This window comes from Sminthopsis crassicaudata, chromosome 2 (genome assembly GCF_048593235.1).
Source record: "Sminthopsis crassicaudata isolate SCR6 chromosome 2, ASM4859323v1, whole genome shotgun sequence".
Lineage (NCBI taxonomy): Eukaryota > Metazoa > Chordata > Mammalia > Dasyuromorphia > Dasyuridae > Sminthopsis > Sminthopsis crassicaudata.
In genome coordinates this window covers 542189607-542215504 of record NC_133618.1, presented here as the reverse complement: position 1 = coordinate 542215504, position 25898 = coordinate 542189607, and the positions used below count along the sequence as shown (strand labels likewise).

Sequence of the window (25898 nt, the reverse complement as noted above, 5' to 3'; positions counted from 1 at the left end):
CTGTCTACCTCAGTTTTCTCATATTTAAAGTAGAGATAATAATTACACCTGTCTTGTATAATATTTGTAAATATTTGTATTTGTTTGTAATATTTGTAATAATATTTGTAAAGCACTTTGAACTTTATTTTTTTTTTCCTTTTTCTGAGGCTGGGGTTAAGTGACTTGCCCAGGGTCACACAGCTAGGAAGTGTTAAGTGTCTGAGTCAAATTTGAACTCGGGTCCTCCTGAATTCAGGGCTGGTGCTCTCTCCACTGCGCCCCCTAGCTGCCCCGAACTTTAAAATACTCTCTCTCTATAAAATACTATATAAATAAGACACTATTATTATTTTGTATTCAAACTTATTTATAGCTCTGCTGTATCTGGAGTCATTAGTCCTTCTATACTCTAGTCATCGTGGTCCAAGGCAAGTTCCATGGGTTGGATTAGCATTGGGTTGGGCAGAATGTCTGTACATTCCAAGAACACAATCCTCATTGGTCAGCCCCCCCCCCCCCCCTTGGTAGAAAGATGACCCGGTTAGGAGTTAGGAAATTAGTTTTGATGCCAATTGCCCTTGTGATCTTGAGCCAGCCCATCCGATCCAAGAAGCATCCATCATGAAGGACTATTGTAGGAACTGGGCACAAAGACAAAATAAAAACCAGTCTCTGTTCGGGCAGAGCCGGCCTTCTCCCGGGACTAGGCCGGGATGTAAGTGGTCCTTTTATGGGGAGACAGGACTAACAGAGGGACCAGGAGGGGCTTCTCACTGGGGGGTCTTGGGAGAAAGCTAAGGATTCTGAGAGCCTGACGTCGGGAGGGTGAGCAAGCTACGGGTGAGAGGGAGAGTCAAAGAAGCGGGAGTGGGAGCTGGAAGCAAAGTTTGGGGGACGTTAGGGGGCCGGGCAGCCTCAGGGACACGGGGAAGGCTTGGGGGCAGTTGGGGCACAGCGGTTAGAGCTCCAGCACCTCACTGCGCAATCCTAAACGAGCCTCAGTGTCCTCAGCCGTAAAGTGGGGGTAACAGCCCCCCACGGGAGGGGATCGGAGTCAGATGGTGAAGCGCTTTAAGCCTCCTGCAGAGGGAGCGGGGGAGGTCCCGAGGGGGCTCGTGCCCCAGGGTTACACTGGCAGCCGTGCGGAGGCTGGCTTGCGGAGCAAAGGGGCCCAGAACTGAGAGTGAGCAGCCCTCGCCTGAGAGGCGGAGGCCTGGGGTGGGGGGGTGGAAAGAACGGGAGAAAGTCGGATTCTGGGGTGGGACGCGGCAAATAACCGGACGTGGGAAGTGAGGGCGGCCGGGAGGCCCGGTACGCGGCGCGGCGCGGGGAACAGCGGGCGGGAGGGCCAGGTGGGGTGGGGGGGACGGTGACTTCGGGCCTGCACGGGAGGCGGGGACATCTACAGGGTCTGGCAGCAGCGAGAAGGTGCCAGGAGATTGTGACCCAGATGAAGGCCGGATCTCCGTCTGGAGTCATTTGCAGAGGGACGATAAGAAAATACTTTCAACTTTCCGTTATCCCATCAATCCATCAGTACGAATGGATACTTCCCGCCACGAGCCAAGCGTTTTCCTTGGATCCCCTCTCTATCTGAAACCTAAAGGTCTGTCCGGCTTCATCTAATGCTTCGTAATGATGAGAACCAAATTGGCGGAGTCATTCGAGTCATCCTAGTCAGAATCTTGTCTTTTACTGCCCCCTAGCGCCGGCCCGATAACATCGACTGGTGAGACCCCTTTAGGAGAGAAAGCCAAGAAACCTAACAAGTTCCAAATAAGTAGTGGTCAGAAGACTTCGTATAATAGTTTTTTAAAAATAGTTTTATGTAAAAAAACTTCAAAAGATATGAAAATCATGACTAATATGATAACCATTCAAAATTCCAGAGGACCAATAATGAAATGTGCTATCCATGATAGAGAAGTGATGGATTTTGGATGGCAAATGAGGTTTATATATTTTTGTATATTGTTTATATATTTTTGTCTGACTATGCATTTTTTTTAACCAAGGAATTTGTTTTTCTCTTCCTTTTCTTACAATGAAGTAGGAAGTGAGGAAGAAAATAGATGTCTTTTCTGAAAAAAAAAAAAAACCTTTTTTTAAATAAAGAAGTTACAGAATGATATTATAGATGTGAAATATCACACATTCAGATGAAGTCACTGTGTTATTCAACTTATTTGACTTTTACTTTGATACAAGAGACCCTCATGAAGTAAGAATATTCTGTAAATTTTTGTTAAAAAAAAAAGATGTTGTACAGTTTCTACAAAGAGCTTTCTACATAGCCTTGTAATATAAATACTGGGCTTGAGAAAGAATCGATTTCCTGACACGTATTGTTATATACTAGTAGTTATACAAATGAAACATGTATGTCTTAAGAACAATTACCCTTTTGTGGTATAAGACATTATTTTGATGTCACAGTTGGGGCCCTTATAAAACTTTATAGAAATCTGATATCCTCTTTCAAGAGCAGCTCAACTATGGATCCCCTTATTTGCACCAGTACCAACCCAGATGGTTGATAGGATATCTAACACATTTGGCCTTTTTTCTAGAATTTATTTCAGATTTATTCATGATAGATGAGCTTTGAGAGCTTAACTTTGGGATCAAAGCTTAACTATTGTTTTCTTACCTTTCTGAAACCCAAACCCCTCAATTTCCAATGAAAGCTTTGAAATTTCATTAAGGAGAGAGGCCCTGTTTATTCAGCCCTTCTGGCTTATCAGGCTGCTCCAGCTCCAGAAGCAGCAGACATTTAGGAATGTAGATAGAAGTCACACAAAAGAAGCCTGAGGCAGAACTGGGATCCAGCCAAACTGTCCCTGCTGGTGGGAGTGAATGTTCCTATACATGTGGAGGGGGTGAACAGACCTAGAACGCTGGGCTTACCGGCATGGATCTACAGATCACTGAGAGAAACCACAGCGGTGAGAAGTCCTCAAAATATCGGTCAATGGAAAGGGACTTATAATACAGAAGGAAAAAAGATTACAAACACACAGGGATGAAAAGATGAATAACCGGAAAGTAAAGTATTATTGAATTTTTTTTTATCTTGTATTTATTTATTTATTGTATTTTGCCAATAAGACTCCTGATCCAGTGTTTTTAGTAAAATACTTGGGCTGTCCATAAAAGATTCTCCCATAAGGAATTTGAGAACTATACTCTTGAGAGCTGGATGGCAAGGAGGTAACTGTTCCAGAAATAAAAGAAAACATGAAATAAGCTAAGGAAACATGAGTGGGAGAAGAGAACATGAATATAACAGTGCACATTTAAATAGTACTTTAAAGACTGCATATGTAGTCTCTCATTTTATCCTCACAATAACCCTATAAGGTGGGTGCTATTATCTCCATTTTACAGATGAAGAATCTGCAACCAATAGGTTTAGTGACTTGCCCAGGGACACATAGCTAGTGACTGGGGCCACATTTGAAGCCTGGTCTCCTGACTTTTCAAGGTTAACACTAAATCTATGATGCTGCAAGTGACTCTTGAGACTAATGAAGCTATTTTTGTCTAGAGTAAAGAAGTGAATTGGAAGGAAAGTAAATGACAATGGAAGGAATAGGGAACATACTTTTTAGAAAGTCATAAGGGCCAGTATTTGATGAAAACTTGATCTGAAAAAAACTGGAAGGCCCAATGGAAAGTTCTGAAAGTAGTAGATTAGGAGGAATAGAGGATATGGAGATTGATGAGTGATGGGAAGAAGGATCTGAAATCTGTACTGAGAGAAAATGGTTATTTTGGCATCTTCAAATTTTGTGGAGAAAAGGGAAAATAGCAAGCATTTGATTATTCAGTTGGGTTTGACTTTTCCACTTCATGGACCATAAGTCCTTCTACCCTCCATTATCTCCTGAAGTCTGTCCAAGCCCATGTTTATAGCTTCCATGATGTTATTTCATCCTCTGCTATTTTTTGCCTTCAATCTTTCTCAGCAGCAGGCTCTTTTCTAACGAGTCTCACCCTTCTCATTATGTAGCCAAAGTATTTAAGCTTCAGCTTCAGCATTTATCCTTCCAATGAATAGTCTGAATTAATTTAAGTATTGACTGATTAAGGCTACAATAATTAAGAATTCTCCAAACTATGAATAAAAAGAGCGATTTTATCCTCCAAAGCGATGAATTATGAGACATAGGAAACATGGAGAAAGATGATGTGAGAGAGGAAGAATCTGAATACTACTATGAGAGAAATCGGTCACTTTGAAGATGCTCTCCATTTCTCTGAGATATCAAATGTGCTAAAGCCAAATGAAGATCACATTGACTCATTTGTTTTTAACTACAATCACTGCTGCTACTTTGAGGAACTGATTGCTGGATTCTAACTTCCTGAATCATAAATAAACACATCAGCAGAGCCAACATTTTAGAAATATCTTCTGATTGTTAATATTAAAATTATTGTTCAAAAATCAAATAAACATAGACATGATACAAGTTTTATTATAAGAATCATCTGTATTTTATTTCTATTTTTACAGAGTAATGATTAAATCCTGATTTGTTTGTGTATAGTAGGGATAGTTGATCTGTCAAAGAACAGTGTGGAGTCAGAATGGTCATCTGAAAAATAGTCATGTGTCTTTTCCACAGTAACTAGAAAATATTCTTCTTTTTGATCAGCAAATATGATAAAACCTGAGAATGTTACATACATTAACATAATAGATGCCACCTTATAATTAAGTCTTGTGTGGGGAAATGGTCTTTTTAAAAAGTAATTGGAGGTACAAATTGTCCAAGTAATAAACAAAAGGGCATTCTATTTAACAACAAGTTAAACAAATGTATCAAATGATTACAATTTGATAACTTTCAGAAAAAGCTGCTAATCAGGCTCAATGACGCACTGTTCAACAATTTCCCGTAAGTTGGGGTTCTCCATCGCAGCTGCTACTCTCTCTTTGTCATTGATCTGTTTATTTACTGTAAAAAACAAAAAACAAAGAATAAAGTTAACAGATAATAACCTCAACAAGTTGAGGCAATCAACATTGTTTATACTCAGAGAATCAGGAATCTTAACTATCTGGCCATTCATAATTTAAACATTGACTTCAGTTTTTACTATATTATGCAACTGTTATAGAAAGCCTTCTTGGTGGGATAGTCTAGGTAGATTACTCCTTTTCTTTTCTTTTTTCTTTTTTTTTTTTTTGTTTGTTTGTTTTAGACAACCAATTCACCGGCATTTATTAAACACCTATTATGTGCCATATGTAATTTCATTGGTTCAGGAGTTTAATCACTAGTTTTCCTATCATTGATTGGATTTTATGGATTTGTGGTAAAAATGAAACAAAATGTAAGAGCAGCTAGGTTGCAGTGGATAGCACACCAGCTTTGAAGTCAGGAGGACCAGAGTTCAAATCTGCCCTCTTAGCTGTGTGACCCTGGCCAAGTCACTTAACCCCAATTACCTCAGCAAAAAAATAAATAAATAAATAAAACCAAAACCCAGCAATAAACCAAAGTATAACCAACCCATACAGCTAAATGATTATCATACACACATAGCCCCAAAGGCAGATTAAATGGAAAGAACAGCAGACCTGGATTCAAATACTGGCTCCAACATATTGTGGCTATAAAAACCACTGAAAAATCATTTAACCTTAACCTTTTTAAGTCTAATTCTTTCTTTTTTTTTTTTTTTTACAAAATGGAGAAAGAATTGATTCTATTTATTTCATAAGGCCATTGTAAAGAAAATGATTTGCAAACCTTAAAAATGATATGAATACAGTAGGTAGTTATTCTCACTATCACAAATGTGGTATTTAGGGGGCAGCTAGGTGGAGCAGTGGATAGAGCACCAGCCCTGAATTCAGGAGGACCCGAGTTCAAATGTGATCTCAGACACTTAATACTTCCTAGCTGTGTGACCCTGGGCAAGTCACTTAACCCCAGCCTCAGAAAAAAAGAGAAAAAAACAAAAAATAAATGTGGTATTAAAAAAACGGTACATTCCATTGTATTCTGGGCCTGAGTCACATGGATTCATTTTACTACTCTGTTATCAGATTTGCTATAAGATTAAATTAAAACAAAAAACAAAAAACAAAAAACACATAACAGTCTGAATGGACAATGGAAAACCTGAATTCTAACAAGGCCCCTTAGTTTCTCTAATAAAGGGAAAGGAACCACTTCACCCTGGCATTGGTGCCTCCCAATTTATCTATGCCATTATTAAATGTATAAGTTTCATACCAATGCTCTTTTTTTTTTTTTTTGAGGCAATTGGGGTTAAGTGACTTGCCCAGGATCATACAGCTAGGAAGCATGAAATATATGAGGCTGGATTTGAACACAGGTCCTCCTGAATTTGGGGCCAGTGTTCTATTCACTGCACCATCTAGCTGTCCCACTAAGTTTCATACCAATGCTGTAAGAAAATTGAAATTCAGAGATACTAAGTGATTTTCTCAGGGTCTCACAATGTATAGTAGACCTCCCACTCATTAACCCCAGGACCTTCAATTCAGCTCTCCATTCATGTCACATACCTCTTCTTTGCTATAGAACTACCCAAAATTCAATTCAATCTGAGACCAGACTTAGTCTCTAAGTTACCATGGATAAAATCCCAATTCCACAAGTTTTTCCATCAATGAAAAAGTAACTACTATAGGCCTCTTTTATTTCATGCATATAACTACCCAATAAATATTTGCTGGTTAACTGTATGTTTCAAAAGACTAATATGTCTATTTTCATAATGTTTTACTTGTTCACTTACTATCTTCTTCTGTGGAATGGGTTCCTTCAGAAATGTAGATTTCCAACTAGAAATTAAAAAAAAAAAACACAAATATTAAAACATTTAGAGAAAATATGGTAAGATAGAGCAAGTGAGTTGGGGATTTGAATTCTATTTATGCCAATTAAGAATTATACAATATTAGATTGCTTGTTGTCTGGGGGAGGGAAGAAGATAGGGAGAAAAATTTGGAAAACAGAGTTTTGCTGGGGTGAATGTTGAAAACTATCTTTGCATATATTTTGAAAATAAAAAGCTATTATTTTAAAAAAAGAATTATGTAGTTTTAGGTTAAACTCAAATTTTTAGTACTACAATTCTTTTCTGGAAATTAATTTTTTTAAAAAGTCAGATTTCACATAGCAATCAAGAATGATTCATTAAAATAATACAAATTCTTTGGCAAATAAGACAATAACTGAACACGATAAACAAAAGGAATTTCTAATATGCAGAAAATCTGAGAATCTATTATTTACTTCTTGGTAAAGAATGTGAGGGACTATATAAATACATGCTTTTTACCTGAGATAGAACTACATCACCAAAGAATATTAGTGTTGAAGAGGACCCATAGGGAATGAATCTCTGGCTCAAACTTCTCTTTTTATAAGGGCTATAAGCATCTAAATGCCTTTATTGATATAACACTTGCCTTATCTCATCTTTGAGCATGGTGCACCAAATGCATAATCATTGCCCTACATGGCTGATAAAAGTTCATACTACACTAGCTCACAAGTCACTCACATGACTGCACAACAGGAGCTCTTTCTCCTCAGTTATGGAGAAGTAAACAAGACCTGACAACCAGGATGCCATTTAGAATGGTTGGTCAAAAAAGTTCTTCCTTACCTTGTGTTTGAAGGGTAAACACCTCTGAAGTTTTACTCGTAAGCAAAGCCCTGCCAAAAAAAAAAAAAAAAAAAAGGAATGGCCCTTGTGAATTGTACTGATAACCTTTTAACAAAGCAGCTAGTGATTACTTTGTGACAGCAATTATTGTTACATGTCCCACTATCCTTATGTGATGCGGGCTGTCCCTTGAAGGACTAAAAGGAGACATGCTGTGTGGGAGCCATTGGTAGTGACTAATCCCAAACTGCTTGATAAAGTAAGTACATATAAGTTAGAGACAAACAAGTACAGTTTCCATGTGCTACAGAAAATAACAAGAAATCTATGAAAGCTGGTGTTTCCTGTGGCCACAGGACAAATCCAGAATTAATGCCTTCTCCGCTGGATGTTCTTAGAGCAAATGTTTAAAAATAAAATCCAACATTTATCTAGTAAATCTAATAAAATTTTCTAAATCACATAAGGTTACTCAATGAAACAACTTTAACTAAACTGCTTAAATCATGAATGGAGAAGTTCAGATTGCAAAAATTTGAAGTAAATGACACATATACAGTAACATGAATACAGACTGTGGATGAAAAGGTCTCACATATTAGGTATCTGAATAGCACAGCTGATAGACCATTGAACTTCTAGTCAGGAAAAGCTGAGTTCAATCTGCCCTCAGACATTTACTAGCTGTGTGACCTTAAGCAAATCACTTAAGCTCTACCAATTTCAGTTTCATTATCTATAAAATAGGGGAATTATAGCCATTATTGCCTAGGATTGCTGTGGTGATCAAATAAGATAAAGCACATTATAAGGTGTTACATAAATGTGAGATTATTATACTAGCAAAGATGACTTGTAAATGAAAAGTGATGTCAAGGATACCATCATGGGACAGGGACTAGAAAAGGAAGTAGATGAGGCATTTGTAAGAATGAGAATGTGGATCAGAGATGGGCAATATAGAGTATTCGTGAAATATTAAAGGAGCCAGAAAAAAAGCTCCAGGGTATCAAAAAGATCCTTTATGGAGGATTTTTTTCTTTTCATTCTTAAATAAGAATCACGCAAGATGAGCAGGTACAAAAGAGTGGTAACCAGAGTCCTCACAACGAGGAGATCATGGATCCAACAAAGGATCAACAATAATATGTTCCCTTTCCCAGTCTTGTTTCTCATACATTCTTGCACTTAACAGGTAGTAGTGTCAGGATATTGTTAACCTGCTAAGAAAATTTTCAGGATTCAAACAAGCAATAAATAACCATGATAAATCCACACTGTCCTAATTCTAGGCCTGCTACTTTATAGCATCATGAAATCGATGTATATATGGTTTAGTTACCATTAGCTATGCTACCAGAATCATTTAAAATGAAATGGGGAAATGAGAAAGATGAGAGCAGAGACCAACTCAGCAGGAAAATATTACTTTATGAAGGATGTACATGATTAGTCTTAAAAATGTCTATACAAGTTATTCCTTCTCCTATGTGCCCTTTCCCAAATTAGTTATCCTCAGATGACATATTTCGATCATAAGTAGCACCTGATTTCAACTGTAGTATTTTTTTGTACAGAATATGATGAAGTTATCTTCCAATCCAAATGACTCTGTCCCTGTCTTTGGCAGTTTCAAATCAATCCTGCTCTGGTGATGTCTCCTTGGACAGCTCCCTCTCTCAAGATCATTCACTCAGAGTGATTACAGGAAGGCATTAACATCCACTTCCAAGTCCAAAGGGCCAATCTAGAACATCAGCCATTTAAAGACAATATTCATAGCATCAAATTTCACCAGTAACCATATTACCTCACACTAAGACCCTTGAAGTACGTTCAAGGACTTTACAAATATAGTCAGGATTTAAAGGCATGTTGAAAGTGCCAACAAAAGTAACTGCACTGCTCTTTGCCCAAGAAGTGTAAGAAGCCAAAATAGAATCTCTTTCCCAATGGTTGGTGTATATGGGACTTTATCCAAGTTATGGTTTAGTGGCCTGCAGAAAGGTTTCTGATGGTTCTCACTATTCCCTTTCTCTCTTCTCCTTCCTCAGTTTCCCTTCCTGCTGAAGAATTCTGATATAAATGATGATAAGGAAAAGTGAAAGGACAGTCAAGAAACCATAACTATAGGGGGAACAAGAATAAAATATTAATTTGGAAAGTGCTTGTATAGACTATGTGGATCCAAAATTGGACCCAAAGGCACCTGTGGTCCACTCAACTATCTCACAACCTGCAACATGGCCTGCAGCGGAGATCACTCATCTGGGTCAATTTCTATTTGAAATTGAAATGGAAATCTATGTGATCACCTAGCCATCCATACAATTCAGACTGACCACTTCTAATATCCTGACATGTACTCATACATCTGGATAAATCTGGGAGGCTCCTGATTATACCCCAACAGAGGCAACAGCTTTTCCAAATTGAAGACTTACCATGGACACTACTCAAAACTTAACATTTAGAGTTGAAAAAGCCTTCTGAGGTCATCTGGTTTAAGTTCCATCTTATAAAAGGGAAAACAAGACCCAGAAAGGCTAAGTGACTTAGGAACAGAGAAACATTTAGAACTTGAAGGGATCTTTGAGATCTTCCCAAGTGTACACAGAAAAGTGCAGCCCAGAGAAGGGAAGAAAGGTGCCCAAGGCATGTGACGGCTACTAAGCTTCAGTAAGACCACAGAAGTGACCCTTGGGTCTCTGATCCAGTGCTCCTTGCCCCGTCTAGCCCCATGGGGTTCAGAACTTTACTATTGCTCCCTCCCCCATGAGCCCCAGTGCCCCCCTCATGCTAGAGACTTCCCAGGGTAGTCTTACACCCCACCAATCTATATTCACTTCCATACTGTGCAGTTTTTTCATCACATTGCCTCCCTTTCTTATTTAAGCACTTACATAACTAACACCAGAGACTGTTAGATAACAAGGGAAGCACTGGTGAGCAGCTGGCTAATGCAGAGCTCAAAATTTCTTTCTTCTTTCTCTGCTTCACATTCTAAGAACCTTTCTAATGAAAAGAGGTGATAGACTCAAGTTGCAGAAAGACAAACATTTCTGAATCCAGTCAATGTGAGAGTTTGTTTTGCTTAACTATGCATGTTTTTTTTACAAAGGTTTTGTCAGGAGAGAGGGTGGGGTGGTTCAGTGAGAAGAAAAAGGGGAGTTAGAGATAAGACTGTCAAAATCAGAAAGAAAAAGGAAAAAAAAGGGTTATGAAAACATGTTTTTCAATGCTTTAAAAGAGAACAGAAAGAAAGCCAAAAGAAACCACAAGCAAGACAGTATTTTAAATAACACATAGGATTTATTATGTAATTTTTAAAAAAGGAAGTTGTACATAATAGAGATAAGCAATTTCATATATTACCCTCACTCCCAGTATTACTATTTATATACAAATGCCCATTTTAGTTACTATTTGTTAAGTTCATAATAAAAAACTTTTTTAAACTACAGAACATTCTATAGAATAATAAGCAAGAATGCTTTAGAGAGTTGATTTCGAACAGCTAAATATAACACCCAGTGTTACTAAATCTGTTTAATTTTCTGTTCAAATTCTATTTAAAGTGTACAGTAGTAATTAAGCAATAGCTTAATTCTTTAAAGCTTCAGTGGCAGTTTATAAATATGACAGGTGCCAAGAGCTATCACTAAGGAATACCAGTAAGTCAGAGTTGATAAGTAAATATCTACATTGTATGCTGAGTTAAGATATAAACAAGGGGGAGGGAAAAGCCAAGAATCTGACCTTTGGGTCTAGGAGCACAAGCTCTGACAAGTCCCATTAACCCTAAAAGGCTCAGGGGGGAGGCCCTGGAGATGTCTCGTAAGTCTGCTACCCAATAACCAGTCTTGCTAAAGGATGAAGAGGGTTAGTCATTACCAAAAAAAGAAGGCTATCCCAGATAATAAGTTGTTTTGTTTTGTTTTTTAGTTACAGAAACTCCAAAGAAATTCTATTAATGTATAAAGAGATTGTAATTTGTGTAAAGAGGAAACATTTACACCAATGGAAATTAAAGACCCTTGAAGTTAGGAGAGTATCTTTAAAAGGGTGAGAAAGAAAAAGCAAAAGCCTAGAAGTATCCTCTAGCCTTGATAAGAAAAAAGCATTCCTGGGACAGAGGAAAAGAAAGCAAGAGAGATATAAATAAAGACGTAAGTAAAATTAAAAATATTTTTGTTATGGAGGGATTTCTTTAGAAAGAAACAAACCATAGAAGGCTTGAATTCCTCCTTACTTCTGCAAGTTATGCCTCTTTTAATGGCATCCAAGATTGAATTAGTTTTTGTTTTATTTTGAAATGAAATAAGTTTAATCTTGCTATCTTTAGTCTGATTATCACCTCTATTTTTCAATATATTCTTTTCAGCTCCTCCCTTAAAATAAAGACAAAAAAAAAAAAAAAAAAAAAAAACACAATTCATTTGGTTCTGCTCACTTTACTCTGAATCACTCCATAGACATCTTCCAGTGATTCTCTGTATTTGTGATTCCCTATATTCTCCCAAGTCATCATTTCTTGAAGACCAGTAATATCCTATTACATTCACATCCTGAAATCACATCATTATCCTTTCTGGCTGCCACATTATACACTAATGGCTCAGCTTGAGCTTCCCCCAATTCAGATACTTGACAGAAAAATTGCCATTAAAACATACCATCGACATCTCTATTTGGACTCCAAGCATAAGACTTCACATTTCTCTCTGAAGTTTCATAGGAAGGGCAGCTAGATGGCACAAAGGATACCAGCCCTGGGGTCAAGAGGACCGGAGTTCAAGTCTGCCCTCAGACACTTAACACTTCCCAACTAGCTTGTAACCCTGATCAAGATTTTTAAAGATACTGACTTTGTCATTCAGAGGGTTGGCCATGCCTCTCAGCTTTGTGTTCTCTGCCCACCATCTATAACTTTAGCCAAGATATTAACATGTTAAACTGCAGGGGTCCAAGATTCCTGTCAAGCTGACACTGAAGCATTTAGAACCATTCTGAACTCAGCCATTCAGCCATTCTCTATTCATCTAACTGTACAATTACCTCCACATCTCTTCAACTTTTCCACAAGAATAACATAAGCTGTATTATGAGAAGCTTTATAAATAATTTCTCCAGCATTACACACCTACAAGCTCAGCAAGCCTATCAAAAAAGGAAATAAGATCAAGTTTTCATGACGTCTTCCTGATGAAGTCTTTATAATCATAATTTCTTTATCTTGATATTCACATCCTTTTAATGATTCATTAGAATTTTCCTAGGAATTAAAATCCAGGTCACTGGCTTTTATCCTATAAATTCTGTTATCTTTCTTTTTCCTTTTTTTTTTTTAAATCAAATTATTATGAGAGAAGAGAATGAGAGAAGGCTAATGAACTCTGAGTGCAGATTTTTAAAAACTTTCTTTTTCTTGTCCTTTGCAAAAAAAAAGCTAATAGGAAATGCTACATATGACTTCACATGTAAATTTGATATATTGTTGCCTTCTCAAGGATAAGAAAGGAGAGATTATAGAACTAAATATTTTTAAATGAATATTAAAACTGTTTTACAATTGAAAATATTTAACAAAATAAAAATATATTTAAAAAAGAAACTCAAACTATTTGCTCTTCTCCAGTGTAAGATATCTTTCCATTTCCATCACCTTCCAAAAATCACTGTCAGTGATTCAGCTATTATACCTACTAGTTCTTTCAGGGACATGTAACTTGATTCATCAAAGGTAATTAGATGCTCTATTGCTATTTCCTTAATTATCTTGAGCGTAACTCCCTATTAACCATCTTTGTTCTATTATTTCAAGTCAAAGTTCATTCTCTTGGCAGAAAACTGAAATGGAAATAAATGACCACTGTGGTCATCTCTCTGTTGTTGATTTTCATTATCCCACTTATGTTTCAAGCAGAAGTCTTATCCTTTTTCTCTCCAAATAGCTGTTAAAAAAATATTTTTTTATTGACCTTATGTTTCCTTCGCAGCCTCTCAACTCATTCTGTGCTTTAGCACTCCTGAGACTATCTTTGCAGGATTGTGCTAAGCTTATTTATATTAACCCTGTTAACTGCCCTTGCATCCATCTTTTGTACATCTTAAAAATACAATTTGGTTAGTGGCTTTCTTGTGCATAACTAGCAATATCTTTTAAAAAAATTTTTTTGTTTTCCCTTCACAATGGAATTGCTTCCCCTTTTATATTCAGAATTTCATTCTCAAGAGTTTTCTATCTCATCTGGACTAACTTCCTCTGTAGGCTTTATTTCATGGGATGCTGTCTATCCTTTCTATGAACTTTCTGAAATCTACTTGCCCAAAATTTCTGGTCATGGGATCACAAACTTAGAATCATAAAGAACCATAAAATTCTGATCAGAAAGATGATCAGAAATCATCTAGCCCAACCAGTTAATAAGTAGCTTAGAAATTATCTCATACTCAGGTTTTAGCATTTCAAATACAATATTTTTAACACTATACCAGGGTTTTTCAATACTGTTACAAAGATGATTCCTAAATCAAAACACCCTTAGCACAAGATAAAGGAGAAATACCAATCAAGAGAAGCTTTTGATTCAAAGTAAAGTTGGTGACTAAAAAGAGCCTAAAACTGCATTTATTAAGATGGGAACAGGTATAAAAGAAAATAACTAGAAATAATCACTAAATAGATAATGGAGAAAAACTCTGAATTGAGTCTTGGATTTTGGTTAATTTAAAAGTTTGTTTGGAAAACATGCACTACGACATTTATTTACATTTAATTGTATTAATCAAGACATTTATTTTTAATACAAAACACAGAAATACATAGTCATAAATCTGTGGCAGCTCAAACAAACAGGCACCACCTGAGTTTTAGGAAAAGTATATTCTAGTTAGCAGGATACCTAAAATATATGGCCAGTTATCTGAAAAATAAATGATCTCCTGGAAGCTAAATCTGTAAAATTAAAATTATAAATGACAGTTCTGACATAATGAACAACAGAAAAACTATTTCAACATCAGTGAACAAAGAACTCAGAAGAGATGTTCTATTATCATAAAAGTTGCTACACAATCCTATTAATAACTAACCTTAAATAAGGAAATATAACCTTGAGAGGAGAAAACATACCACAATAATACAATCTGCCTTCTCATTTCTGTCCATGACTACGCTATAAAATGTAACTTTTCAGTGATAAGAGTTTACATCTAAATCATAGTAAGAGATGGTAAGAAGGGATAGTGATAGATTCTAGAAGAGAAAAAGACACTTTTGTCTCCACTCCAACATTCAGAACTAAGAAAGGTAGACGACATCTCCATTTATAGGTCACTGGGTCCCCTGAGTCCAGGAGGGTAGGAGGGGTATTGGCAAGGCTGTTCGGTTGCTTTAATGGACTGAGAAGGACCGTAAGCTTACCAATAAGGGTGGCCAGTGAGCAATGAGGTACTGTGGGGGTGAACCTGATAATAACCAGATAATCTTCTTCATGTATCTCCTTAACTTCCACACAACTTTCTGTTACCACTTCCAGTTCTTCTAAAGTATTGGGCTTCTCTGGGTCCCGGATGGTTCGAATTAGATCTGAAAAATGTACCAAAGAAAGCATATCACATACTGACAAAAATGCTCTAAACCAAGTAACAGCTTTTTAGTTTCTGTAGTGGCTTCTCCCCTGCTCTCTCAAGCAACAAATGTAATAACTAACCAGGTTTCTGGCATGAACTTTCACTGCTAATTTCTTTTTAGAAGGTTTTGTTTGTTTGTTTGTTTTGCTGTTGTTGCTAAAAGTCACATTGTTTTCTTGGGCTGTTAAATTATGCCAAATTTTTTGGTCCTTAAATTTCAGAAGGTCTTTCATTTTTAAGCTAGAAATGAAACAAAATACACAGGTAAGCGAAGTATGGTTATTGCCAAAATTGTCTTGGTTTGCAAAGGTACTTGGCAAAAGAGCAGTTTGTCATTTCTTTCTCCAGCTCATTTTACAGAGGAGGCCAACAGAGTTAAGTGACTTGCCCAGGAATATGAGGCTGGATTTGAACTCACAAATATGAGTCTTCCTGACTCCAGGCCCAGAGCTCTACTTTACCAGTAGCTGCTCAAAAGGAAATATGCAATGCTAAGTATGACCGGATAATTCCAATTTAAAGGAAAGATCACTTGTATCTGATGAAAAATTAAGATTTGCTACTCAGGTGTAGAATTCATAGGGATCACAGATTTAGAGCTAGAAAAGACCTTTCAAAAAGCATTTAGTTCAGGATCTTTATTTTATAAATAAAGATAATAAAGCTCAGAGAAAAATAGCTTGCCTATAGTCACATAAATAAAAAAGTGGCAGGGCTAGAATTCAAAAACAGGATCTCTGACCCCCAATCTAGTGGTCTATTGAAACATTATTTTTATTATACATAACACTGTTATCAGCTGCATAATCAAGGAATGAAGTTCTCAGTGTAATAAACAAGTGTATCAAGGAACTGTGCCTTGAGAGCTCTCTTCTTTGTAAAAATGACAGGATCTGTAATAAAGACAATTTTACCTTGTCCTAGGAAAAGTGTTATATGGTATGCTTTCTTTTCCTGCCAATGCCAACAAAACAACTAATCAAAAAATACTGAGCACCTACTATGGATACAACTACTTAGAATGATAATAATATCCACTTGCAAGAAGCTTAACAAAGGAGAACATAATACATACATAAATATAAAATGAATAAATACAAACACAAACAAAATAGTTAAAGACAAGATAGTTGGAGAGGGAAAGCACCAACAATTGGGGATGAATCAGGAAAGGTTTTGTGTAGAAGACAATGCTTGAGGTGTTTCTTAAAAGAAGAGAGGGACTTCATGAGCCAGAGATAAGGAAGGAGTACATTATGGAAGTTGGCCAATGCAAAGGCATGGGAAATAGAGTATTATATATGAGGAAAAGTGGGAAGGCCATTGTGGGTAGATTACAGAGCATGGGAGGGAGACTAATGTCTGCTGAGGCTATAAAGATAGATTTGGGCCAAGTTGTGTAGGGTTTTAAAAGATAGAGGAATCTATATTTTACCTTAGTGGCAACAGGTAAAAAGCGTTAACAATTTTTTTCAAAGAATTTGGCAAAGACAAAAAGTTATCAAATTGTGCATACCCTTTGACCCAGCCGTACTACTACTGGGCTTATATCCCAAAGAAATACTAAAGAAGGGAAAGGGACCTGTATGTGCCAAAATGTTTGTGGCAGCTCTTTTTGTTGTGGCTGGAAACTGGAAGTTGAATGGATGCCCATCAATTGGAGAATGGTTAGGTAAATTATGGTATATGAAGGTTATGGAATACTATTATTCTGTAAGAAATGACCAGCAGGAGGAATACAGAGAGGCTTGGAGAGACTTACATCAACTGATGCTGAGTGAAATGAACAGAACCAGAAGATCGCTGTATGAGGATGTATTCTGATGGAAGTGGATATCTTCAACATAAAGATCCAACTCATTTCCAGTTGATCAATGATGGACAGAAATAACTACACCCAGAGATGGAACACTGGGAAGTGAATGTAAATTGTTAGCACTACTGTCTATCTACCCAGGTTACTTATACCTTCGGAATCTAATGCTTAATGTGCAACAAGAAAGTGGTATTTACACACATATATTGTATCTAGGTTTTATTGCAACACATGTAAAATGTATGGGATTGCCTGTCATCGGGGGGAGGGAATGGAGGGAGGGGGGAATAATTTGGAAAAATGAATACAAGGGATAATATTATAAAAAAAATTACTCATGCATATATACTGTGAAAAAAAATTCTAAATAAAAAAAAAGAATTTGGCAAAGAAAGGGAAGAGCAACTGGAAAACAGCTTGAGGGGATGGTAGAATCTCATAAAAGTTTTTTAAGGATCTAGATTTGACTTATGTTTGAAAGCAGTAAGAAAAGAACCAGGATCAAAGAGAGATAAAAGATTTGAAAAGACTGAAGATTGGGAGCAGCTAGTTGGTACAGTCCTCCTGACTTCCTGGCTGGTACTCTGAGTTCAAATGTGACCTCAAAGCCTTAAACTTTCTAGCTGTGTGACCCTGGGCAAGTCACTTAACCCCAACTGCAAGGGGGGGGGGAAGAGACTAAGGATTGTTGAAGATGGCTTCAAATGCCTCTGCACAAATGCACCAAATTTATGGGCTACAAAGGTGAACTATAGTTCATAAGGCAAGGAGACAAATTTTACCTTGCTGAGACCTGGCAGAATATGGCTATGGAACAATCTACCTCATTCAAAAAAAATCAAACACATAAAAAGCTGGAGAGGACGAACTGTACAGGAAAAAGTATGCTTATGTGAGAAATATGGTGGAAAGGCTTCAAGTTAAGATCAGAGGAGGGGGAAGGGAAGCATTATCATCATGAAAATATACCACCAGGACTCAGAGTGGGAGGAGAGAAGGAATTCAGGAAATAGACCATAAGTCAGACACAGATAACTGAAACAGTAGTGATAAGGGGATTCATTTATTCAGACATTTGCTGGAGCTCATTCTGTCAAAAGTGAAATAGGTCCAGGGATACAATTCAGGAAGCTCTGTATGGAGTTTTTTTTTTTTTTTTCTTTTTTTTAAATCAATGTGAATCAGCTCCTGTTCTGCAACTTAAAAATCTTAGAGAACTTAATATACATTCTTTACTTGTTTAAATGATAATTTTATTCTTCAGAAAAAAGGGGAACCCATTTTGAGAAATAAGGAGAAAGTGGTTGCTGGTGTAGAGAGTAGGAACCTTGAGGGAAAATTACCACCCATGATAGAATTCATTATCAATGAGAAGAACTGTTGTTCAGTCACATAGACTCCTTATGATCCCATTTAGAGTTTTCTTGGAAAAACACTCGAGTGGTTTGTCATTTATTTCTCCAACTCACTTTGCAGATGAGGAAACTGAGGCAAATGGGGTTATGTGGTGTTGGAATACGCTAGAGAGCTGCTGAAATACACAGGAGCCACTAACAGTGGCTGCTTGGAGATCCAACCCAGAATGGATCTCCTCATGTGAGAGGACAATACGAGACAGAGGTAGTTGCTGTTCTCTGACCTCTCTCCTCTTTCCTCTGCCTCCAATTTATCTCATTTCCAGTCTGTAACCTGTGTCAGCAAAGGCTGCCCTGCAGCTCCTTCAGCTGTGGAGGCTCTTGGAGAATTGACCAATCCCTTAACAAAGTGGCCTGCCCAGTGTCACACAGCTCTGTATCTGAAGCCAGATCTGAACTCAGGAAGGTGAGTATTCCTGACTACAGGCTCAGCACTGCATATATTATGCAATCTAGCTGCCCAGAGGGGAAGAAAGCCAATATACTGCCTGACAAATATATTACCTTTTGGCAAAGAAGATTTCAAAGGACTTAGAGGAAAGACAGCTAAAACCACCAGTGTAAAAACCTGCAGAAATCAATCCCTCAAAACCAGTAGCCCTCAGGAATGAAATTCTGAAGATGCAAACAGAAATAACTCAAGGGAGAAAGAAAAATTGAGATGTTTAGCGAGACCAATGTACAAGGAACTCAGCAACTAACTTGGGTCTTTAAAAAATAAGCATAGAACAGGAAAAGCAAGGAGAGGCAATGAAGGATAAGGACAACAGTGTGCCATAAACAGTGTCAGAATAGTGTCAGGAGCACTATACTTCAGATTGAGTGGAGGGGGTGGAGGAATGGTTACTGATTGGTTGCTGTTGTCCTTCCTTCTCGAAGAGGACTGAGATGACCTCACTTCATTAGAGTGAGTTACAGTCCAAATGACCATGACTGACCAGACCAACATGAGCTTGGAAGGCTCCACCACAGATAGGGCACAGTCCATGGAAACTCTTGGGGCAGCCCCTCTTAACCTGAAGAGCCCATGTTTCTTCTGAGCTTTTGAGCACACTGCCTTCTGATGAGAGCATGACATGCTGGCCAGTCTTGTACCAGTGTTTCCCACGTCTCCCAATCAATTCCAAAGCTCTTAAAAGAGACTTAAATAGAGAAAAGGTGGATGTCCATCAACCATAGTAGAGCTGCACAATTTGACATGTTAGTGGAGGGGTGTATTACTGCACCAGAAGAATCAAAGAATATGAAGAGGTCAGAGAAACCTGGGATGAGCTCTGATTGCTATTTTAGTACTGGTAATAATCATATTAATTCATAATGCGAAACCACCAGTCATCTAATTGTTCCTTAGGATCATTAGATCAGGTTCTAATAAAATGAACTAACACCTTATGCTTTACATGTACAGATGTATGTACAAAGAAACACATGACTCATCACATCATTTCATCTGAATCTCTTCTTTTCCAGATGTGGGAATAAATACTACAGAGGTAAAGCAAACTTCAATTTAACAAGTATATGGCAAGCACTTACAATGTGATAAGTAATGGGGCTAGAGGCTGAAGATGCAAAGACAAAAAGAAAATGAAATAGCTCCTGCCCTCAAGGAGCTTGTAGTCTGCTGAAAGGAAATGATGTGCATACAGAACATTATCTTTTGGAAGACTGTAAGTATGGAAGGAAGTATGGAATGGTCAGACAGGATCAACGTGTTGGTTCATTTTTCTTAAATATAATTATTTGTTATGACAGCATAGTGGGGAAGAATCAGTTAGAATCAAAAAATTTCTTAAGAGCTAAGGATGATCCAAAAAAAGCCTTTGAGACAATTTTGAGGAAATGGGAAAAAAAATATGGGAAAGTTTAGGGTAAACAAGATAAGTAAGTAGGGACTAGTTGAAAATGGAGCTCCATAACTATCCAAGGACTGGAAAAGGACAAATGTCCTAGTTTTTTAAAAAAGGGAAGAGAATGAAATATGCAAACCATAGGACAGTGAGTGTGACTTTGCTTCCTGTCCAGATTCTAGAATGTATTATTAGAAGGTTAGTTTTTGAAGATTTAAAAAGGAAACTTCAACCAACCTCATTTCCGTTTTTGACAGTCACCAGATTGGTAAATCAGAGGAATGGCAGCTTTATGGGTATAGATAGAGAAACTTAGATGTTAGCAAGAATCTAATGCTGTCTTTGTGGACAAGATCTCTAGAGAGCTGCAAGTTAGAAGACAATACAATTAAGAGCATTTAAAATGATTGAAAAAATAAATCAAAAGAATAGTCATTAATGGATTAGTCAACTAATTGCAGGTCCCATGTTCTATCCATTGTTATCTTGTTGAATCCAAATATGATTTGTATGTTTTCTTCTTCATGAAACTGTGAGCTCCTTCACAGTAGGGAATGGTTGGGTTTTTTTTTGCCTTTTGTTGTATCCCCAACGCTTAACACAGTGCTTACACCATAGAAGGCACTTAATAAATTCTACTCTCCTTCCACTTAATTGTTCCCAAATCTAGTCTTCATCCTCACCACAATCTCTAGGCCCTCTCCATTCTTTACCATTGTTTCCCAACGTCCCTGCTTTAGCCTCAGTTCCTTCCCATTGATCCTATGACTGACTAAACCACTACACACTATATTTATTCTTGATCCCCTTATTAGATCACAAATTTCACCTTACTAACACTCATCCCTGGTTTATTACCCTTCCATTCCATCCCTTTTTGCTATTCCTAATCAATTATTGCCCAATGCTGCTAAAGAACATTATATAACAATGCATCTGGCTTCACTACAATTTTGTTTTGTATGGACCTGGGATTTCATTACTATAGGCAAGTCTCTATGTATAAACCTCATTCGTCAACAGATCAATAGTTCACCTTACAAATACTGAGAGGTTGCAAACTAATCTCAACTGGGTGATCATTGCTGCATCATTCTTGAATGATCCTCCATCATATTCTCCACAACAGCTGTTCTCAATCTTCTTCCTCCCTTCCTTGGAGCTACTGACCACTGCCTCTTCCTGTGTTACAGAACTTTCCCATCGGCTGCTATGATATTGCTATAGCTTGGTTTGCCTTTTTTTGAATGATCTTTCTCAGGTTCTTTTGCCAAGTCTTTAGCCATATCTCAATTCTTTCCTAAGGGTATTCTTCAAGATTCTATCTATCCTTCTTTTTTTTCCTCTCTCTATAACCTTCTCTCTGGTGATTTCATCAGTTCACATGGGTTCAATCATCCTCTCCATAAAGGTGACTTCAAAATCTATGTATCTAGACCAAATCTTTCTCCCAAGTCTAGTTTTGCATCACTAACCCTCCTCCTACCAAAATGTTTCCAAAGCATTTTATATTTAAAATGTCCAGAGAAGAATCCCATCTTTGCTCAAAAAGTCCCTTCTCCATCCTTCCCTTTATTTAGGTTTAATACCTTGGAAACATTCTGATTCTTCTCTTAGCCTCTAGATCCAATCAGTTACCAGATTTTTTTATTTAACCTCCACAATATCTCTAAAATTCATGTCCTTCTCTTCACTCAAATAGCAGCTCCTATCTAGCTCAGGCCCTTAATATTTCTCCCTTGGACTATACAGATGACTCATAGTCATCATCCTCTCTCCAACTCATCTTCCCCTCGGTTGCCAAATTACAATGAATAAAGCAAAGATCTTACCATGTAAATCCCTACTTAAATATTACTTCAGTGGCTCCCTACTGCCTCCAGGACAAAGTCTTCAGCCTGGCATGTAAGGCATTCCATGGTAAAACTCCCACCTACCTTTCCAAACTAATTCCTTATCACTTTCTTCAATAAATGTTTGGTTTCAAACTGGCATTCCCCCTTGTTCTCTGTACCTGACATTCCATCTTCTGTCTCTGTGCCTCAGGTTGCTCTGTAGTTATATTCTAGCTGGAATGCTTTCCTTCCTCTCTTCCACCTTGAAGAATCTCTACTTTCCTTCCAAGATGTCATCTTCTATAGAAGGAATTCAAAATCCTACCAGCTGCTAATTCTCTCCTTCCTAAAATCTCTTTAACTTACTTTTCTGTGTATATGTGGTATCCCTTCCAGTAAAATATAATCTTCTTGAGGGCAGGACTCTCTTTTTTGTCTTTGTATTCCCAATGTCTAGCAGTGCCTTCCTTATACCATGTGGTTACTAAATGTTTATTGAATTGAAAATCACAAATCAGAGGAATTTAGACTAGACAACAGATATGAGAAAACATCTAGGAATTTTAATGGGCTGCAATTCTATCCAGTCTTCTAGCAACCTCCCAAAAAACTGATACAATCAGGCTGCATCAACAAACCATTATCATGATAGTACTCTTCAAGTTTCTAAGGGCCTGTCACTTGGAAGAAGGAAAAGATTTGTTCCCTTGGCCCACAGGATAGAAGCAGGACCAAATCCAAAGAACAGAACTTGGAGCAAGGGGATGTGGGGAATTGAATCAGGAAAATCTCCTCACCATTAAAAATAGGATAGATTTTTTTATGTGACTGATAGTATGTATTTCATCTCAATTTTAATACTGTCTAGCTGTATGACTTAGAGCAAGTCACTTAACTTCAATATTCTCCCCAAAGGGAGGGTCTTATAATTTTTTCAACTAATCAATTATTATGTATTAGATGCCTCCTATGTGTCCAAGAGTTTTGTGCTGCAGAGAATACAATGAAGAATTAGATATAGAGCCTGCTTTCATGGAACTTATCATTTAATTTAGAAAATAAGACAAACATAGAAAATTAACAATTGAAGGCATGATATGCCCTAATATTAGATAAGTTAAATTAGAGTTTAAGGAAGGAGAGAGCACTTTATGTGATAGATTGATTCTGAAAGTGAAAAATGCTATTACTTTTAAGGGATTCCAAATTACAAAACAGTGGGGGTTTGACTAGATGAATCTCTCTTCTCTTACCTCCTCACTCCTCTCTAGGTCCCTTCTAGCTTAACATCTATGATCCTATAGTTAGTCACTTTTCATTATATTTTTCCCAAATCCAAGAAAGCACCTGTCTTCCTGCCTGGTTTCCTCTGCCTGGTGTTGGGCATTGGGATAATTTGTTTAGACGACTGTGTTAAGATCATTTCTCAATGACAATCATCTAAAACAGGAATTTGAATAAGTCCTACTCTCACATAAAGTCCTCTCCTGCCTCAACTTCCAGTGGTGCTTCCAGCATTCGCATCCTAGCAGTTTACAATTCTTAACTGAGATAAAACAATATCATTTTCACTGAAGATAAAAGGAACCTGTTGGGTTCACTCCTCTACTCCCATAGGCTATAACATCATATCTCACCTAGATCCCAGATTCAGAGCTACAATCTAGTCCATTCCTCTCATTTCACAGATGAAGAAATGAAGGTCTGGAGAAATTAAGGGACTCACGTGTCCAAGGTCATTCAAAATAAGGAACAAAACTAGGATTTGGATTCTTTTACTGGACTACATGCCTCCTCACCGGTCTCCTAGCTTCAAGTCTCTTCTCTCACTTGCTAAAATAACTTTCTTAGAGCACTGGTGTTGGGCCAGGTCGCTGACTCAGGCCTGGAAGGGGCCACAGAGTGATTTAGTTTGGTCACTTCATTTTGTAGGTGAAGAAACAGAAGCCCAGAAAGGTGAAGAACAAGCTGCAGGAGCTGGGAGTTAAACCCAGTTCATAATTCCACGACTCCTACGGCCCACTGCACTCTCCTCTGCTCAAAAAGCTTAGGTGGTTATGTGTCCAGCACTGACATCCAAGCCTAGCCACCTTTCTACTTAAATCCCCAGTTTGGTCAATATGGCCTAGCTTCTGCTCAGAAGATTGGCGACATTTCTTATGCCTTTGGAAAAGGCTGGTGTGAATCCCTGGAATGGACTCCTCAGGGCCAACTTCTAGAAACCTTAACGTCCTTCAAGAGTCATTTCCCCTCCCTCAGTCTGTTCCCTACTACCATGGTGACAGTTACAGGTTGTATTCCCCCGCAGGATCTGGCTTGGTATCTATCCTTAAGCACATCTGACCATTCAATAAATTCCAGGGGCTCCCTCCTCACCTTTCTTCACTTTTCCTTTTTTTCCACTTTCCCTCCCCCATCAGACCTCCCGTCTCTCCACACTCCCTCCAGACGTCCCATTTTCACAAGGCTCATGCCTTGAATTCCTTCCTTCCCATCTCCACCTTGTGCCTTCCTTCAAGTCCCAGCTAGAAGTCCACTTTCCAAGAGAAGCTTCTAGCTAGCATCCACAGCGCCTTCCCTCTGCCGATTATCTCAATGCACCCGGTCTCTATAACTTTTTTTTTATTTTCTGGCTGTCTCTCCCATTACAAAGTGAACGTCTAGAAGGCAAAGAATCTTTTGCTTTTCTTCGTTCCCCTTGACGCTTAGCTCGGTACCCAGCAGGCCCTTACAAATCTAATGACAGAGTGCATTGCCCATAGTAGGCGCTTAAATGTGGTTGTTTCTACAGAGAGCCGGAGAATGCCCCTGGCCACAGAAGACCCTCAGCTGTTGACTCTTTTTCTAAAGTGCAGAGGGGGTCTTCGGGTCAGTCTCATTAGAGAGCGTGGCTAAAGGCTGGAAAGGGAATGGTGGACTAAGCGGCTGGGGGTCTGGGGCTTGGGGACACGTTCTACTCCCCTCAGCACACACGCAGAGCTGGGGGACGGGATTCCCCGGACCCTGCCCCACCCCCAGGCTGGGAGACCCGGGCCCCGACCCTGCCCTTTCCCTGTCCCTCCCCTCCGGAGAGCTCAATCCCGCCAAGCGCCGCCCGAGAGGAGTTACCGTAAACCTCTAGCGCTTTCTCTTCCATGATCCGGGGCTGCCGGGCAGCTCCCCGCTCAGAGCGACCCGAGAGCCACAGGACTCTGCTCAGCGCCCAGGAAAGCAGCCCGGACACTTGCTCCATGCTCCCGCTCCGCCATCCCTGGCGTCGGTCCCCCCCGAGCCACCGTCTTCCCACTACCCCAGACGAGATCTTTCAATTTCCTGGTCCCAGTGCAGTGAAGCGCGGAAGCCTAAGGGTCGTGAGGAGGGGAGTATGGAGGTTCGGGCGCGCTAAGGACATAGGGAACAGTTCTACGGGGGGACTACAGATCCCAACATGCTTTTCTTCATTCAGCAAGGACCCGGGGAGGGAAGGAAGTGGGAGAGGGAAGGTTCCCATCAGGAGCGAAGCGTGAGGGGGAAGCGCAAGGCTTTTCCGGAGACGCCGGCTGAAGCGGTGTATTCTGGGACTTGTAGTTTCCACCCTGAATAAACTCTAGCTTTTTTCTATTCCTGTCATCAGCTCTCAAATTCCAGGATTGCAAGTGCCTACACACCATTACCAAAGGCCGGCTGCACTGTAAAAAAGGATGTACGCTGCTCTCATTCTACTTCATGG

The 25898-nt window shown here is 38.6% G+C and overlaps 1 protein-coding gene across 1 annotated transcript; it reads right to left on the bottom strand.

Annotated features, from left to right (window-relative positions):
- Window positions 1–4458: 4458 nt before the first annotated feature.
- CIAO2A (cytosolic iron-sulfur assembly component 2A) lies at window positions 4459–25632 on the bottom strand. The gene is made up of 5 exons (XM_074294860.1): window positions 25298–25632; window positions 15065–15229; window positions 7639–7688; window positions 6763–6808; window positions 4459–4946 (listed from the first exon to the last, which is right to left on the bottom strand). The coding sequence occupies exons 1-5, from the start codon at window positions 25419–25421 to the stop codon at window positions 4849–4851; spliced, it is 483 nt and encodes a 160-aa protein (XP_074150961.1). The 5' UTR covers window positions 25422–25632; the 3' UTR covers window positions 4459–4848.
- Between the last annotated feature and the right edge of the window lie 266 nt (window positions 25633–25898).